General features: G+C 40.7%; 1 protein-coding gene across 1 annotated transcript in view; it reads right to left on the reverse strand.

The window, feature by feature from the left end:
- The window catches only part of MFN1 (mitofusin 1), a 39758-nt gene that overhangs the window by 15179 nt on the left and 8611 nt on the right, over positions 1-15968 (reverse strand). Inside the window, exons 4-9 of the mRNA XM_070945320.1 lie at positions 10539-10701; positions 6642-6766; positions 4731-4839; positions 1836-1943; positions 1002-1155; positions 772-839 (exon numbers count right to left, since the gene is read on the reverse strand). Of these exons, the coding sequence (XP_070801421.1) occupies positions 772-839; positions 1002-1155; positions 1836-1943; positions 4731-4839; positions 6642-6766; positions 10539-10701 (727 nt within the window). The remainder of the gene's footprint in view (positions 1-771; positions 840-1001; positions 1156-1835; positions 1944-4730; positions 4840-6641; positions 6767-10538; positions 10702-15968) is intronic.

The following is a 15968-nucleotide window of genomic DNA, read 5'->3' on the forward strand; positions in this document are numbered from 1 at the left end:
TCATCCAGCTTCTCCTTTTTTTTAGCCAGCCTCACTGAAATAAAATGGCATTAAGGGTCTCATGGAAACTAACAAGGATCAGGCTAGTTCCTATTTTGTGAGAACTGCAACGCTTCTTCTGGGATGTCTCATATCAATCTTTGCTGCCTTCTAGAACAGGGAAGGAAAGGGCAGCCCTCCAATTTTCCCCACACTGCAATGAAGACCATCCTTTACCATTGGCTGCTAGTCCCGCAGACCCCAGAAGCATTTTAAGAACGATTATTCAATATAAATTCACTCTTGGCTGCCAAGTATTGGATACAGGAAGTACCTCCGTTGTTGTCATATTCAGAGTAAAACATTTAGGCAGAGAGAAAGAGGTCAGTTAACGTCATGATTTTTATGACTGAATCTGAAATAAAAGCAATTGTGTTTCCCCAGGAATAAAACTTCAGTCCCGGACAATGCAGAAATATAATAGGCCTAACCTAGAAGCATCTTCATCACTGTACGATAGAAAAACAGTTGGGTTCTCTTGACTTTCTGATATATAAGATAGTCCCTGGAAGAGAAGAGAACTACACTTTGCACTAATGTGCAAAGTTAGCTGAATGTAAGGTCAATTCATAATTATTTGAATGCAGCCCTCTTCTGACTCTCTAAGAAAACTCACCAAGCTCAAAACAAATTTCTTTCTGCAGATAATCCTGGAATGAACAGATCTATGGACATCATAGGTCATATATATATAGGTCCACTCAATCTGATTTAGATACTCTGGAAGTTTACCTCAAATATTTTTTCAAAATGCTGGAATTCCTGGAACCGCGTCTGAAATCCCTCGGCGATTGCGCCACCTACAAGAGCACAAAACAGAGTGGATGAACAAGACATTTCTCGAAGCTGAAGGAGTCTTTTGACAGTTGGGTGCTTCTGGGGTGGAACAAAATAGCCAGCCTTCAAAAGATATTAAGATGTTCCATCACCGCTAGAAAGTGGACCTAACATACAATACACACCTCCTTCAGGCATGCCCTGAGCTTTGTGCTTCCTTGCACTGAGAACTTCTTTGGCTGAAACAAAGAAAATTCGGTTTTGGGCTTCAGAACGGTCCACAACCCTGAGCTCATCCACCAAGAAAGTCAGGCAACGCTCCATGTGCTGTTTGCGTACCTGCAGAATGACAATGACAGTGAACGGGATCATCAGTCAGTCTCCATCCATTTACAAAACACAAAAAGCAACTTCGAATTTCTCCGTGCCGCCTCTTGAGGGGCTTACTTTCGGAAGAAAATATCTGAATTTATGAGATTTCCTTGACTGTCACCTTAAATCAGGGGTGTCAAACTCAAGGCCCACGGGCCAGATCCGGCCTGTGGGGTGCTTAGATCTGGACCGTGGAGCCGCTGTGGAAACAGCAAAGGACTGGCCCGCATGGCTCTGCCAGCAAAAATGGAGCTCAGGGAGGCCACGTGCAGCCTTCCCAAGCTCTGTTTTCTCTGGCAGAGGGTTGCAGGAGGCCGTCACAGCCGAAAACGGAGCTTGCGAGGGCTGTGCACGGCCCTCCTGAACTCTGTTTTCACTTGCAGGAGGCCGTCGCAGCTGAAATGAGCTCGGGAGCCTGTTTTCGCTGGCAGAGTACTCGGGCCACTATTGGCACCCCCAACACGAGTGACGTTGAACTGGCCACGCCCCTCCACCCCATCCCACCCCCGAGGTCAAACACAACCCTGATGCGGCCCTCAATGAAATTGAGTTTGACACCCCTGCCTTAAATGAATGTAATGTCTTAAGTAGTACTCTAAGCACCCATCAACTCCTTTTTCCAAGAAAATTATAAATCTGTAACTCACATCCTCCATGTATTCAGGTTCTGAAGCAGAAGCATCCCAGCGATTGTTCAGGATGAAAATGTTTGGTTTAGAAAGTTTTTCGTTCACTTTGTGGAAAAACTGTTTCTCCTAAAATAGAGAGATACAAATATGGATCTAGATATAAACTCTCTTTTTACGACCCTGTAATCCCTTAATTCGGGGTAGAGTTGATATAGACAGACACAGATCTACTGAAAGAGCTTTGGGGAACAGCTAGTTGTTCATCAACCTGGCGAAGAATACAGCTTCATTACTTTCCTTCTTCTGCAGAGCTGCTTCTAAGAGGCCCACAGAAGAACTGTTTAGAATCATTTTTAAGAACTGATGATGACTGAAATAGTATTTTATTGCCCCTTTTTATTTTATTTTACTTCCCGTCTTTCAGATTAGACAAGCCCTAGACAAGCCAGGGGGGAGTTTCTGAACTTCATTTCAGAAATAAAGATTTCTGAGTTTGTAACTGACTCGCAGATCCAAAGTGTCATAATTCTGTCTGGGATCCAAGTGCAAAGAAGATACAAGCACAATCTCCTAACTTCACTCAAATTGATCATTCAGCAGCAGACAGCTAATCGAGGTTATAGTCGTGCTGACCTTCGATTTAAATTTTGTCCCAATACATTTCCAAAACATCTGACGTTTTACTTTGTAAAGATGATACTTTCCAGCTAAGGATTAAAGAATTCCTTTGTTACTTTTCCAGTGTAAAATCATCCAAAGAAGCTTAAAATTGGAAATAATCAGAAACGAAAAGAAACAACTATAAAAGATAAAACAGAAAGCAAAAACAGGAGTCCCTGAAAAGCTCCTATTTGCCTTGTAATTTATAGTTATACCCTATAATTACTTCCTATAATTTATACCCTATCTATAATTTTTCTCTTCACATTTCACACTCTTAGGTTTTTTCTTTTTCTTTCAGAAGGGAAGAAATGTTTTTACCCAAAGAATCGGCAGTCCAGTGCACACCTCCTTAAGACTTAAGCTTCAATGAATACAGTGGAATTAATTCCCAAGTGAACATTTATTGATCAGCAAAATCAAAAAACCTGTTTTGTGCTAACGTTGAGATGATCCCATACAATTCAAAAGAAGAATTATTTAGTCATCAATGTGGTAAAGACAGAAAAAAAGTAACGAGGAGCAACAGCATTAAGAAACTAAAGAAGTCAGAGCAGTCTCCCACCCAAAATACTGTGTTTCCCCAAAAATAAGACCCTGTCTTATATTTTTTTGAACCCTGAAATAAGCGCTTGGCCTTATTGCCATGTGCTCAAAAGCCCGATTGGGCTTATTATCAGGGGATGTCTTATTTTGGGGGAAACAGGGTAGCAATCCACAAACTTAGTCCTTGACTTATGACCGTTTGTTTAATGAAAATTCAATATTACAACGACCTTGGGAAAAATGACTTATGACTACTACTTGCAATTATGACTGTCACACCACGCCCACGGTTACATGATTGCAATTCAGGCATAGCAACTAGCAACTGCATTTACAATTGGTTGCAGCATTCTGCGGTCACACAATCGTGATTTGTGATTTCTGGCAAAAAAAAAAAAAGTCCAGTTGGGCAAGTTGGGTTTGCTTAATGACCATGCAATTCACTTAATGACCATGGTGACTCTCTTAACGACCATTGTAAAAACTGTCACACAGTTGGGTTCGACTTGCTTATAATGACGATAGCTTACGGTAAAAATTCTGGCCCCAATTGTCATCAAAAACTCAAGGGCTACCTGTGCCATCAAAAAACTTAGTGGAAAATATTATGAGAAAATGAAAGGTTTTAATTCAAGATTTCCCTAATATCAGTGGTGGGATTCAGCCGGTTCAGGCAAACCGGTTGCTAAATTGCTGGCTGGCCCCGCCCCTCTCCGCTCCACCCCTTCCAGGAGTCCCCACACACCCCATTTTGGCTCCCAGGTAAGCGCAGGGAGGCCTACTAGGCCCAAAACGGGGCGCAAGGGGGGGCATTTTTGCTCCCAGGGGGTTGCAGGCCGAGTGCTGCCTGTCACACCCCCTGGCCATGCCCACCCAGCCGGTCATTAGGGCAGAGAACCAGTTGTTAAATTATTTGAATCCCACCACTGCCTAATATGGATCATACAATATCAGCTAACAGGAATATTCACTATGCTAGCTTAGAAGGATGACACGTGGAGTAGAATAACGCATTTAAACCAGGGGTGGGTTCTAAAATTTTTTACTACCGGTTCTGTGGGCTTGGCTATTTTGTGGTCGTGGCTTGGTGGTCATGTGACAATTCTTTAGGATTTAACAGAGGTACTGGTCTACCAGGCTTTTAACTGCTTGCAGAGCTTTACCGGTCTACTCATTTGTTTTTGGAGGCACTGGTCTACCCATTTATTTTTGAAGGCATCAGTCTACTCATTTGTTCTTGGAGCATCCCGGTCTACCCATTTGTTTTTGGAGGCACCGGTCTACCAGCACACTGCCTTTTAACACTGACCAGCTCTAGGGCGGCCCTTTGAAGCCCCACGGCAAGAGTTTAAACAGTTTTTTTCCTTCTAGCCAATCAGCTGGGACTCAGGAGGCAGCAATAGATTGGGGGTGGGGCCAAATAAAAGGTAAGAATAACGCAGGAGAGGGGGCAGAACCGGTTCGGTGACATCATATCGTCACCACTACCGGCTCAGTGGAACCGGGCCGAACCGGGAGGAACCCACCACTGATTTAAACGCAGATAAAGATCTGTGACAGGGATATTTTATACCTACGATGAACTGTTGGATCAGTTGCCTCAGAGGGTTCTTAAGACTATTAAAACAAGATATTCTTTCTACTTTGAGAAGAGGAAATAGGAATAAAACAAATGAAGGGCTTACTTAAAAAAAGATGAAGACTTACTGTATTCATGAGGGTTGACTCTGAATTAGCAACTAAAACAAAAACATCGGCATCCAGGCAGAATTTGTCAATCCAGGTGTCCAGCTCCGTGGTGACATCAGTACCTGGACTACGAAATGAGGGGAGAGAGTTAGAGATGGAATTTGAAAATGTAGAAAAATATAAAAACACATCAGACAATCATAGCTTAGTAAAATACATTCTGAATGTGTTTTTGGCTGTACATAGAACATCATCAGAGTTGGAAGGGACTTTGAAGGTCTTCTAGTCCAACCCCCTGCTCAAGCAGGAGACCATATAGCATTCCAGACACATGGCTGTCCAGTCTCTTCTTAAAAGCCTCCAGTGATGGGGCATCCACAACCTCTGAAGGCAAGCCATTCCATGAATTGTTCTCATTGTCAGGAAATTTCTCCTTAATTCTAGGTTGCTTCTCTCCTTGGTTAGTTTTCATCCATTTGTCAGCACTTCAAGCTGCATTTACACTAGTGCTGACATAAGAAGGAGAAGTGGAGGCGTCTGGAAAGGGACGTTTGACTTTTCACCTACTTATTTTCCCTGGAGATAATATCCCCTAGGAGATGGGATGGGAGGGAGGAAATTCCTTTGAGCTGGAGCGGTAGATTAGGAGTAGAATGACTTGGAAGATGGCCAATGAGTGCAGGGGAGTGAGGAACGGAAAGGGAGGGTTTTGGGTCTGGAAGTCAGTGTTGGCTTCGATGGAGTCGGGTTTAGAATGCTGTGCTTAATAAATAGGAGTTTTCCTTCACTTTGTTTGAAATTTGAGACGACCTCGAAACTTGACACCTTTATTTCTTGTCTTGCCTTCAAGTGCTTTAGAAAATAAGGTGACCCTCTCTAGAATACTGCTATCATGTCAACCCTAATCCTTTTTTTTACTAGACATACCCAATTCCTGCAACCGCTCTTCATATGTCTTAGTTTAGTTTAGTTTACTTTATTGTCATTGCACATGGTACGAAATTAAATGCCGTCTTCAGTGTACATTATAACTATAAAAATAAAAACACATACATCCTTTACATTCTATATAATTGAAATTGAAAACCCGATATTACACTATATCATAGAATTCAATATGGTTATTGCCCTGGGATAGAAGCTGCTTTTCTGCCTATTTGTCCTTGTTTTTATTATCCTGTACCGTCTGCCAGATGGTAATAGTTCAAAAAGGGGGTGCCCAGGATGAGATGGATCTTTAAGGATGTTTTGAACTTTCTGAAGGCAGCGGGAGATATAAAGCTCTTCTAAAGAGGGGAGAGGGCAACCAATGATCCTCTGGGCAATGACGTTGACCCTTTGGAGTGCTGTCCTATTGGATGTGCACTGTGCAATTGGCAAACCATACACAGGTGCAATAAGTTAAAATACTCTCTATGGTGCAACGATAGAAAGTCACCAGCAGTTTTTCATCCAGTTGTTGTTTCCTGAGAAGTCTCAGGTAGTATAATCTCTACTGGGCCCTTTTGACCAGTGATGCAATGTGAGTGCCCCAGATCAGGTCCTCTTTTATGATAACACCCAGAAACTTAAAACTGGCCACTTGCTCCACTCAGTCTCCATTGATAAGCAAGGGCTGGATGTCTGATCTATTCCTTCTCTAGCCTCCAACCTCCCTAAACATCCTTGTTGTCCTTCTCTGCACTCTTTCCAGAGTCTCAATAAACAAGTCAAGACGACTTCCGTTCATTACAATTTCCCTTCTTTTTGGACCCTATGATTAAGTTTCTGAACAAGCCAGGATATTAAGCTGCAGTCGAGAGTTGGCTTAATCGCTTAGTCTTTTCAGAGACTGGTTTGAACAATGAAACAATGGGAAGCTACAGCCAAGACAGAGTGTGTGTTTAAAAGGAAGACACCTTGAGAATGAATCCAAAAGAGTTGTAATACCTGTCTACTAAGACCAAGTCGTCTCTCAAGAGAGCACATTTGGTTTTAGGCCAAAAGACATGAACTAAGCAACCAGCTTCTAAGTCTTTATCCATATGGAGTGCGTGAGCGAGCTGATTGACTGTCTGCAAAGGAAGAACAAGTTAAGATACGGTCAGTGGCATGACAACTTGAAGACACTTGAATATTATCTGAAGCAGCAACAAACTACTGTATTTTTCGCACTATAAGACACACCGGACCATAAGACGCACATTAGCTTTAGAGGAGGAAAACAACGGGAAAAAAATCTGCCTCTGCCTCTGCCTCCCAGCATCCATCTGGTATTCATCTGGCTAGTGTCCTTGCAGCAAACAGCAAACAGCCTGGTCAGCTTCAGCACATTATTGCAGCCCCAGCACGTGGCTTATCAGGGCTCCACTCAGTTGCGCCCACTATTGGTCAACTGAGCTGAGCCATTGCCGCCGCCAGAGAACACCGTTCACCGTTGCAGCCTATTGCCAACACCATCATTTGGTTGCAGCGAACAGTGGCGGCAATCCCCGCCGCCTAGAACAGCTGATTGGCGGTATTCCGGGAGGTCGATCCAACCGCTGATCAGCTGCTTGGCAGCGAAGGCTCCAGCATTCTCCGCCGGCGGCAAATGGCGCCGCCACACCAACCCCTCTCCCCCACCACAATATTCACTCTATGAGTTGCACAGACATTTCCACCCACTTTTTTGGGGGTAAAAAGTGCGTCTTATAGTAGGAAAAATACGGTAAGTTTCTAGGATACAATTTTTTTTTTGTTTACATCAGTTTGGGGGTGGGGAATTCTAGTAAACAAAATAAAAACCAATGGGATCTTTACATTAATACCTCTGCTTTTTTCAAAAGAGCAGGGAAAGGAAGGGAGCCCCTTCCTTCTGGTCTTCAAAATACGCCTGGGGCCTGAACTTTAATATTGCATAGGAGGAAGCGCATGGGAAGAAATATTGCTTTGCTCATGGAAAATCAGCCAATATTTGGGGAAAGACAAATTAGGAATGAGGATACAAAGATGAGCAAATAGATTCTGAATTCACATGGCTTATGGCACAAGGGTTGGTGAAAAATGAAGCATGTGTATTAACTGAAGCATTACAGAAAATATGCTACATGGACTGTTCATATGGAACTCTGGAATTATCTTGGCCTGATAGAAAGAGGCAGAATATGATTTTAACATATACTGTGCAATATGGAATTCTAACCTCTAATAGAGACTGATTAAGCTCATTCAACAGACTAATCCCTGGTATGTTTTGTTTCGTTTTGGTTTAGTGCAATGTCTGATCTAAGTTAGATGTGACTTACTCATCAAAAAGAACCATGGCCACAGTTTGCAAAACAAAATTGTCTTATCAATTCTTTTATCTTTTGTCCACGGAACCTTCTCCAATTCCAAAATTTCACATAAGGAAAATAAAATTAAGCCATACTAAATAAGTAACATACTAACTATTGCTTGCCTAGATCTTGAATAACAGCATACATGTTTTCTAACACATATTAAGCCTTGTTCCCCAAATGGCTTAATTTTAGCACTGTGTATGTAACACATTAAAACCTACGTGCCCAACATTGCATAGGAAAACATTCTGACACTAAAACAGTCGATCCCGAGTGTTCTTATTGCTCCTTGACTTACCACCACAATTGGGGCTGGATCTTCCATTGCTAAGTGGTGCTGTCGTTAAACGAGTCATGCCCAATGTTGCAACCTTTTTGGTTGCAGTGGTTAAGTGAATCTGTTTTCCCCCATTTACTTTGCTTGTTCGAAGTCCCCTGGGAAGTTTGCAAATGGCGACCCTGGGATACCGCAACCATTGCAAATACATGCTGGTTGCCAAGCGCCCAAATTTGGATCATATGACTGTGGAAAGGCTTCAATGATCATAAGGGTGAGGACTATTGGAGGTGTTCCATGCCTCTGTAATTTCGGACAGCAACTAAACAAATGGTTGTAAGTTAAGGACTACCAGTATGCTGGCTGGAGAATTCTAGGAGTTGAAGTCCACACCTCTACAAGTTGCCGAGTTGTTCTATGCTATTACCGTACTTTTCAGAGTATAAGACGCACTTCCCCCCACCCCCAAGAGGGTGGAATGTTGGTGCGTCTTATACACCGAATACAGCCATTTTTGGCCTCCCAAAACTCTGCCACGTGTCCCGTTTTCGTCAAAAACAGGCCCATTTTTCACAAAAACAGGATGCGTGGAGGGTTTGCAAGACCTGCAGAGTGCTCCTGAGGGCTGGGGAGGGCAAAAACACAATGGGTGGGCGGTTTGGGAGGCCAAAAACGGGCTCGTTTTTCATGAAAACAGAATATGCAGAGGGTTTGGGACAGTGGTGAAATCTAAAATTTGTTACTACCGGTTCTGTGGGTGTGGCTTGGTGGTGGGGGGTAATGTGACTGGGTGGGCGTGGCCATTTTTTTTTTACTTTTAAAATCATGCTTTCAAAAGGCTCTGACGATCCCAGCTGAGTTGCCTGATCGTTAGAGGCATTTAAAAGAAAAAAAGAGTTTTTTTCTTTTAAAAGCCTTTGATGATCCCAGCTGAGGAGCGCAATCATCAGAGGCTTTTTTTTTTAACTTTTAAAAGCATTTTTTTGGCGGAAGAGGTTGTAGAAAAAATGTTTTTAAAAGTAAAAAAAAAAAGCCTCTGATGATTGTGCAGCTCAGTTGGGCATGTGGGGGGAGGGATTTTTGCTACCAGTTCTCCGAACCACCTGCCTCCATCACTACTGGATCGGGCGATCCGGTCCGAACCGGGAGCATTTCACCCCTGGTTTGGGAGGCCTGCAGAATGCTCCTGGGGGCCAGGGAGGGCAAAAACTATTTTTTTCTTGTTCTCCTCTTCAAAATCTTGGTGAGTCTTATAGTCCGAAAAATACAGTATGTGTCCCAGAAAATATAATTTTACACATTTTGCATCAAACCGCCTCTGATCTTTTTTTAAAAAAAAATAAAATAAAATTGGAGGGCCTTTCTGTGATAGTGAGAAACCAATCCTTGCTTGTAAAAAGAGGGAGCAAACTGCTTGTAGCTACGACTAATAACTTTTCTATCAAACACGGAGAGGAGGACAGAGATGTCCTTGGAGCAGATATGAGACAGCTGTTAGCAAAATATGAGCTCAGCCAGGAAAAAGAAATCTAAAATTGTCCTGTCTCGACGCTTTTTGGTATAAAGGGGATGGGAGAGAAAACTCTGTCAGGTTTTCAATGTTTTGTTATTTGACTCTATATGGATAGTCCTCGACTTACATCCAGAGTTTTTTCCAAAAATTTCTGTGGCTAACTTAGTAACACGGTTGTTAAAGGGATTCTGGCTTCCCCATTGATTTTGCTTGTCAGAAGGTTGCAAAAGGTGACACTGCAATCATCATAAACACAAGCGCCCAAATTTTGATCAGGTGACCATGGGGAGGCTCCAAAGGTTGTGTGAAAAACGGTCACAAGTCACTTTTTTTTTCAATGCTGTTGTAACTTTGAACAGTCACTAAACAAATGGTTGCAAGTCAAGGACTACTTCCTCTTATAATGACCCCATAATCCCTTGCGGGGTGGAGTCTGGGCAACTGAATGGAGCTGAGTTTTTATTGGCCGGATGCCTTTCCTGTCACCGCTGTGGAGTTTTTTTCCCCAGCGGATATATTTTCATTGTGTTCAGAGAGAGAAATATCTGCCTCTACCTAGAATTGAACTCACAGCCTCGAGATTGTGATGCGAGAACTCCACCTCTAGGACTAGTAAAAATACTAGTATTTTAATAAAATACTGCAGAGTTCTTCTTTTATCTCCTGAGGTGCCTGTTTCCTGACCTGCCTTATTTCAAGGGGCTACCAGCAAAACAGCCGTAAGGAAGACTCACCTTGACGCTCTTCTTTTCATCTGAGCCTTCAGTCATCAGGTAAGCTTTATCGCCATCGGTTCCTTCTACGCTGAGAAAGCAGTTAGTGGTGTGCCCAATGCCACTTGGCAACACTTTGTCCCACAGCATTGCATTGATCACAGAACTCTTCCCACTGCTGGTTCTATACAACAGGGCAGGAAGAGAACGGAAAGGTGAATTTTTAAATCTTATACTGTAGCCAAGATTATGAATTGTCTGGGCAATAATTCCAGATTGCAGTCTAGAAAATCTTAATCCTGAAGCAAACTGTGTACATTTGCTACCTTTATCTTATATATCCTCATCATCTTCTTTTAACAACCCCATAATCCCTTGGGGGGGTGGAGTTTGGGCAACTGAATGGAGCTAGCAGAGTGTTTACTGGCCGGATGCCCTTCCTGTCACCAATGTGGAGTTTTGTTCATCAGATACATTCTCATTGTGCCCAGAGAGAGAAATATCTGCCTCTACTTAGGATCAAACTCACAGCCTCCGGATTGTGAGGCGAGAGCTCCACCTCTAGGCCACCACACCACACCACTCCTACCTTTCTTATACATCAGTATTGTTGCAATATTTTCAGGATCAGACTCAATAAAGATAATAGAAGTTAAAGATTTAAATATATCTCTCTTTAATCATAATAGGCATTCTATATTCGCTGAATATTCAAGATAGAAGCAAGGAAAATGGGGAGGATGGCTCCTTATATATACAAGGGGTGGAGCCAGGAATGGGAGTGGTAAATTATGAATACATTAAAGTCCAAAGAATAAGTTAACCCCTGATGTTCCATATATACATTATTTACACATTAGAGAATAAGGCATTTACATCTGACAAATCCCCCTCTAAATGCCGGTTCGTTATACAACACCAGTTACATTCAGATTCAGGACAATATAATACATATAATTTAGAAGTTAAATATTTGTGTTGTTTAGAAGGTAAGGGTTTTGTTAATATATCAGCTAATTGTTCAGAAGTATCACAATGTATTGCTTTGATGAATCCGTCTTGAGATAGTTGTCTCACGTGCTTAAATTTTATATCAATATGCCTGGACCTTTGTCCAATTGCATCGGATCTAGATATTTCAATGGCCGCTTTATTGTCTTCATGCATAATAAATGGTAAAGTAGGTTTCTTCCAAACATCTGTGATCAAATCATTGAACCATACAAGGTTATTTGCAGCTTTAGACAAGCAAACATATTCCGCTTCTGTGGTAGAAGTGGCTACCAGTTCTTGTTTACCAGTATACCAGTAAACTGGACAATCGTTCAATAGAAAAACATAACCAGAGGTACTCTTTCTGCATGATGTATCACCAGCCCAATCTGCATCAGCATAACAAGTAATTTTTGGTTCTTTGTCATTATTTGGTTCCAATATTAAACAAAAATCTAATGTACTTTTCAGATACCTTAAAATTCTTTTGACAGCTTCCCAATGATACAAGGTTGGTTTGCTAACATATCTTGACAATAAATTGAGAGGTAATGCAATATCTGGCCTAGTCCAATTAGATATATAAAGGAGTGAACCTATAACTGATCTGTAAAATGTGTTGTCTTTAAACTCAGGGGAAGATTCATCAGTGTTTCTAAGAAAATCAGTTTGCATAGGTGTGTCACATGTTTTGGCATTATTTAAGTTACATTTGTTTAGGAGTTCAATAATTTTATCTTTCTGAGTAAGTTTGAATCCCCTTTTAGTTTTGTTAATTTGTACACCAAGGTATTTATTCACTCTACCTAGTGATTTCAATGAGAAATGTTCGTTTAACTTATTTACAAAGATTTCCCTGCTCTCTTTATGCTTTCCAATATATAAAATATCATCCACATAAATTAATACAAATTCAATATGATCATTACTCTTTTTTACAAAGAAACAGTTATCAGCAGTGGTGGCGTTGAAATCCATGGTCTTAAGTACTTTTACCAAACAATCGTACCATCTTTTGCCAGATTGCTTCAATCCGTACAGACTCTTATTTAATAACCAAATTTCGTTCTTATTAGTGTATTGACTGTGTGGTGCTCTTACATATATTTCCTTATCTAATTTTGCGTGTAAGTATGCAGTCTGTATGTCATATTGAAACACGTCCAGATTGAGTGCAGATGCTACTACAAGAGCTGTTTTGACACTCTCTGTTCTCACTGTTGGTGAATAAGTGTCAGTATAGTCTTCTGGATATTTTTGTGCATAACCTTGTGCAACTAGTCTGGCCTTGTATAAGGTATTACCTCCTTCCAAATTCTTAATTTTATAAATCCACCTGGTACCTATAATTGTTTTGTCCTTAGGTGCGATCGCAGGTGTGAATACATTTAATTCTTGTAAACTTTCCATCTCTTTTTCCATAGCTAGTTCCCATTTTTCTCTTTCTTCACGGGGAAGTTTCAATACTTCCTCATATGTATTAGGTGTTATTTGTTCTCCATCCATATGCATTATGTAATCTTTGTATTTATTTGGTATTTGGTTTCTATTGTTTCTAATATTTCTTTCAGGTTTGCTATGGTTGTCATGCAAATATCTGGCTTCCTTTTTTGTTAATGTGTCTGTCTTTATTTTATGCTGACTATTTGTCCAAGTTTTGGTTTTGTTCTTACTTTTGTTAATATTTTGATTTTCTGTTGTTCCTTCCTCGCAAGATATATTATCTTTGCTTTTATTAGGAAATATTTCATTAAGGTGCAATTTAGACCAATTGGCCTGCTCATGGAACACAGCTGTTCTGGATACTATAAATTTGTTATTATTATCAATGAATCTGTACCCTTTGGTTCCAGTTTCGTATCCCATGAATCTTAATCTCCTGGATACGTTTTCTCCCTTTCTTCTCAATTGTTTAGGTATGTGTACGTCTGCAGTAACTCCAAATATGTGCATGTGTGCTAATTTGGGTTTTCTATTGTACATCACCTCATATGGTGTCTTATTCACAATACTGGACCATGTTCTATTTTGAGTGTAATTTGAATAATGTAAGGCTTCTGACCAAAATTGTTTGCCTAAACCAGCATCCTCTAATGTGCATCTAATCATGGTTTGTAGTGTGGAATTCTTTCTCTCTGCAATCCCATTTTGAAATGCAGAAAATGGATTGGACGTGAAATGTAGCATCCCTCTATCCTTTAACCATTGGGAGAATTCTTTAGACATGAATTCACATCCCCTATCTGTCATAATTTGTTTTATTCTGATATTATGTTGTGTTTCTATGCGTTTGTAGAATTCCTTAAATTTCTGAAAGGTTTCACCCTTGTGCTTTAATGTGTAAACAAAACCATAGCGACTGTAATCATCCACTATTGTTAGGAAGTAACGTTTTCTATAGGTAATTGATGGAGTTAATGGACCAACTAAGTCCATATGTACCAAATCAAAAATATTGTTAGTTGATCTGTTAGATTTTTTTGGTCTGGGACTGGTTTTTAGTTTGGTGGATTTACATACTGAGCATTCCAAATAATTTTCACAATTTTTTATTTTGACACCTTCTGCGTGTTCAGTCATTTTTTGTACTACGGGAAAGCTTGCATGTCCTAACTTCCTATGTAAGATGTGAGCACACTCATCATGAATTGGTTTACCTATTTTTGGTTTCTTCTCATTGTGTGTATTTTTGTTATCATGAGTTATTTTACATTCATCATTGTCACTGTTACTGACATTTTCATCATCTGCTTCAATACAATCTTCCATATTTGAATCAATGTTATGTAACCATCTTTCTTTGGTTATCAGATAGGGTAGACCCCCTTTTATCATCACAGTACCTACATTTGTTTTGTTCTTTTCTATAGTTGCTTTCCCCTTTGAGAAAACTATATTGATGTCAGATTCTCTGCTTAGTTTTATAGCACTCAGTATGTTGTGAGGTATTTCTGGGATTAATAATACCCCCTCTATTTTCCCTAAACCAGGCAAGGTCACATTTCCTCTGCCTAATACTTGAACCTTTTCTTGATTAGCTACCTTTATCACAAACTTATCTTCTGTAAATGAAGTTAATATACTTTTGTTGTTAGTGGTGTGATTTGTTGCACCAGAATCAATAAGCCAATTATTGTTCTCATCTTGTTGTGTTCTGGTGCTGTCTTGTTTATTTAGCCCATTTAGTGACCCAGATTTTCTCTCTTTTGAATTTTCTCTACCCCCTCTACTTTCTCTGTAATTTGGTGGACTTCTATATTTGTGTCTATCTGTGGAAGATTGTCTGTAATTGTATTTGCTCCTATATTCTGGCCTATGTCTCTCCCTTGGGACTTTGGGACAGTCTCTTCTACTGTGTTCCCTGGATCCACAATTGTGGCATCTAAAGGCCTCATTATATTTATCTTGAAAGACTACTTTCCTAAAAGATTTGTGTTCTGTTTGGTTACTGGAACGATTTTTTCTTAAATTGTCTTCTGTTATCAATTTGTTAGATAGACTTTCTATTGATAAATATCCCAAATTAATGGTATCTAAGTGTGACATAAAGCTATCCCATGATGGATCAAGTGAATTGATAATAACACTTTTCATTGTTTGATCTGAAATCACTTCCCCCCTCAATTGCAGCTCAGCTCTTATTTTGTTTAGATTTATCAAATGCTCACTTATAGAAACCCCTGGCTTCACTCTAGAAGAAAAGAAATCCTTAGACATTCTTGTGGTTGTGGCTACGCTATCGCTGTGAAATAGATTAAACATGCACTGAATTATTTCTGATACAGTTAGGTTTGGTTTGATGCTATGATACATTGCAGGAGACACGCTAGAAATTATTATGAAAAATGCTCTATGATGTAAACAATCTATTTTTAAAGTCCAAGGTCTTCTTGGAGGACTAGTTATAAAGAATAGTAAATTTTCTTTCATGAAAATAACCTGAAGCTGTTGGTACCACTCTTGTAAATTAATGCCATCAATTCTAAGTTTTGGGAAGTCACTGGGTAAGTTCCCCACATTATTTTGTCCATTACTTACAACCTGAGGCAGTCCGTGGTCTCTCAAGTGCGGGAAATTACAGAACGGCATTGGGATGCTTGTAACGAGTCTGCGCGGTTCTCTGGCCAGTTCAAGTCTTTCGGGGCCGTCTACGTAGTTTTGCACATGCGCGTTGTTCATTTCTTCTTTGGCGCCGTTGTGGAAGGTTCTCTCCATTTCAGCTCTCTCGATCCGCTCCTCTTCAGATGAGTCGGTCTCTGGCTCGGTTTTTGGGGCTTTGGTGATGGCGACGGTTCTTCTCTTTCTCTTGTGTGCGCTGGCACTCGATTCTGTCTGCGGTGTAGGACGGAATCGGCATGGCTCTCTGGGCTCGGGTGTCGTCGTTTTCGAAGTCAGGATGGGAGCGTGCAGATCTTGAGTTGTCGGTTTGATTTCTTGCTTCTTCGTTGATGTCTTGGA

The sequence above is a fragment of the Pituophis catenifer genome, unplaced genomic scaffold (genome assembly GCF_029215685.1).
Source record: "Pituophis catenifer annectens isolate HBS135680 unplaced genomic scaffold, rPitCat1.0.hap2 SCAF_6, whole genome shotgun sequence".
Lineage (NCBI taxonomy): Eukaryota > Metazoa > Chordata > Lepidosauria > Squamata > Colubridae > Pituophis > Pituophis catenifer.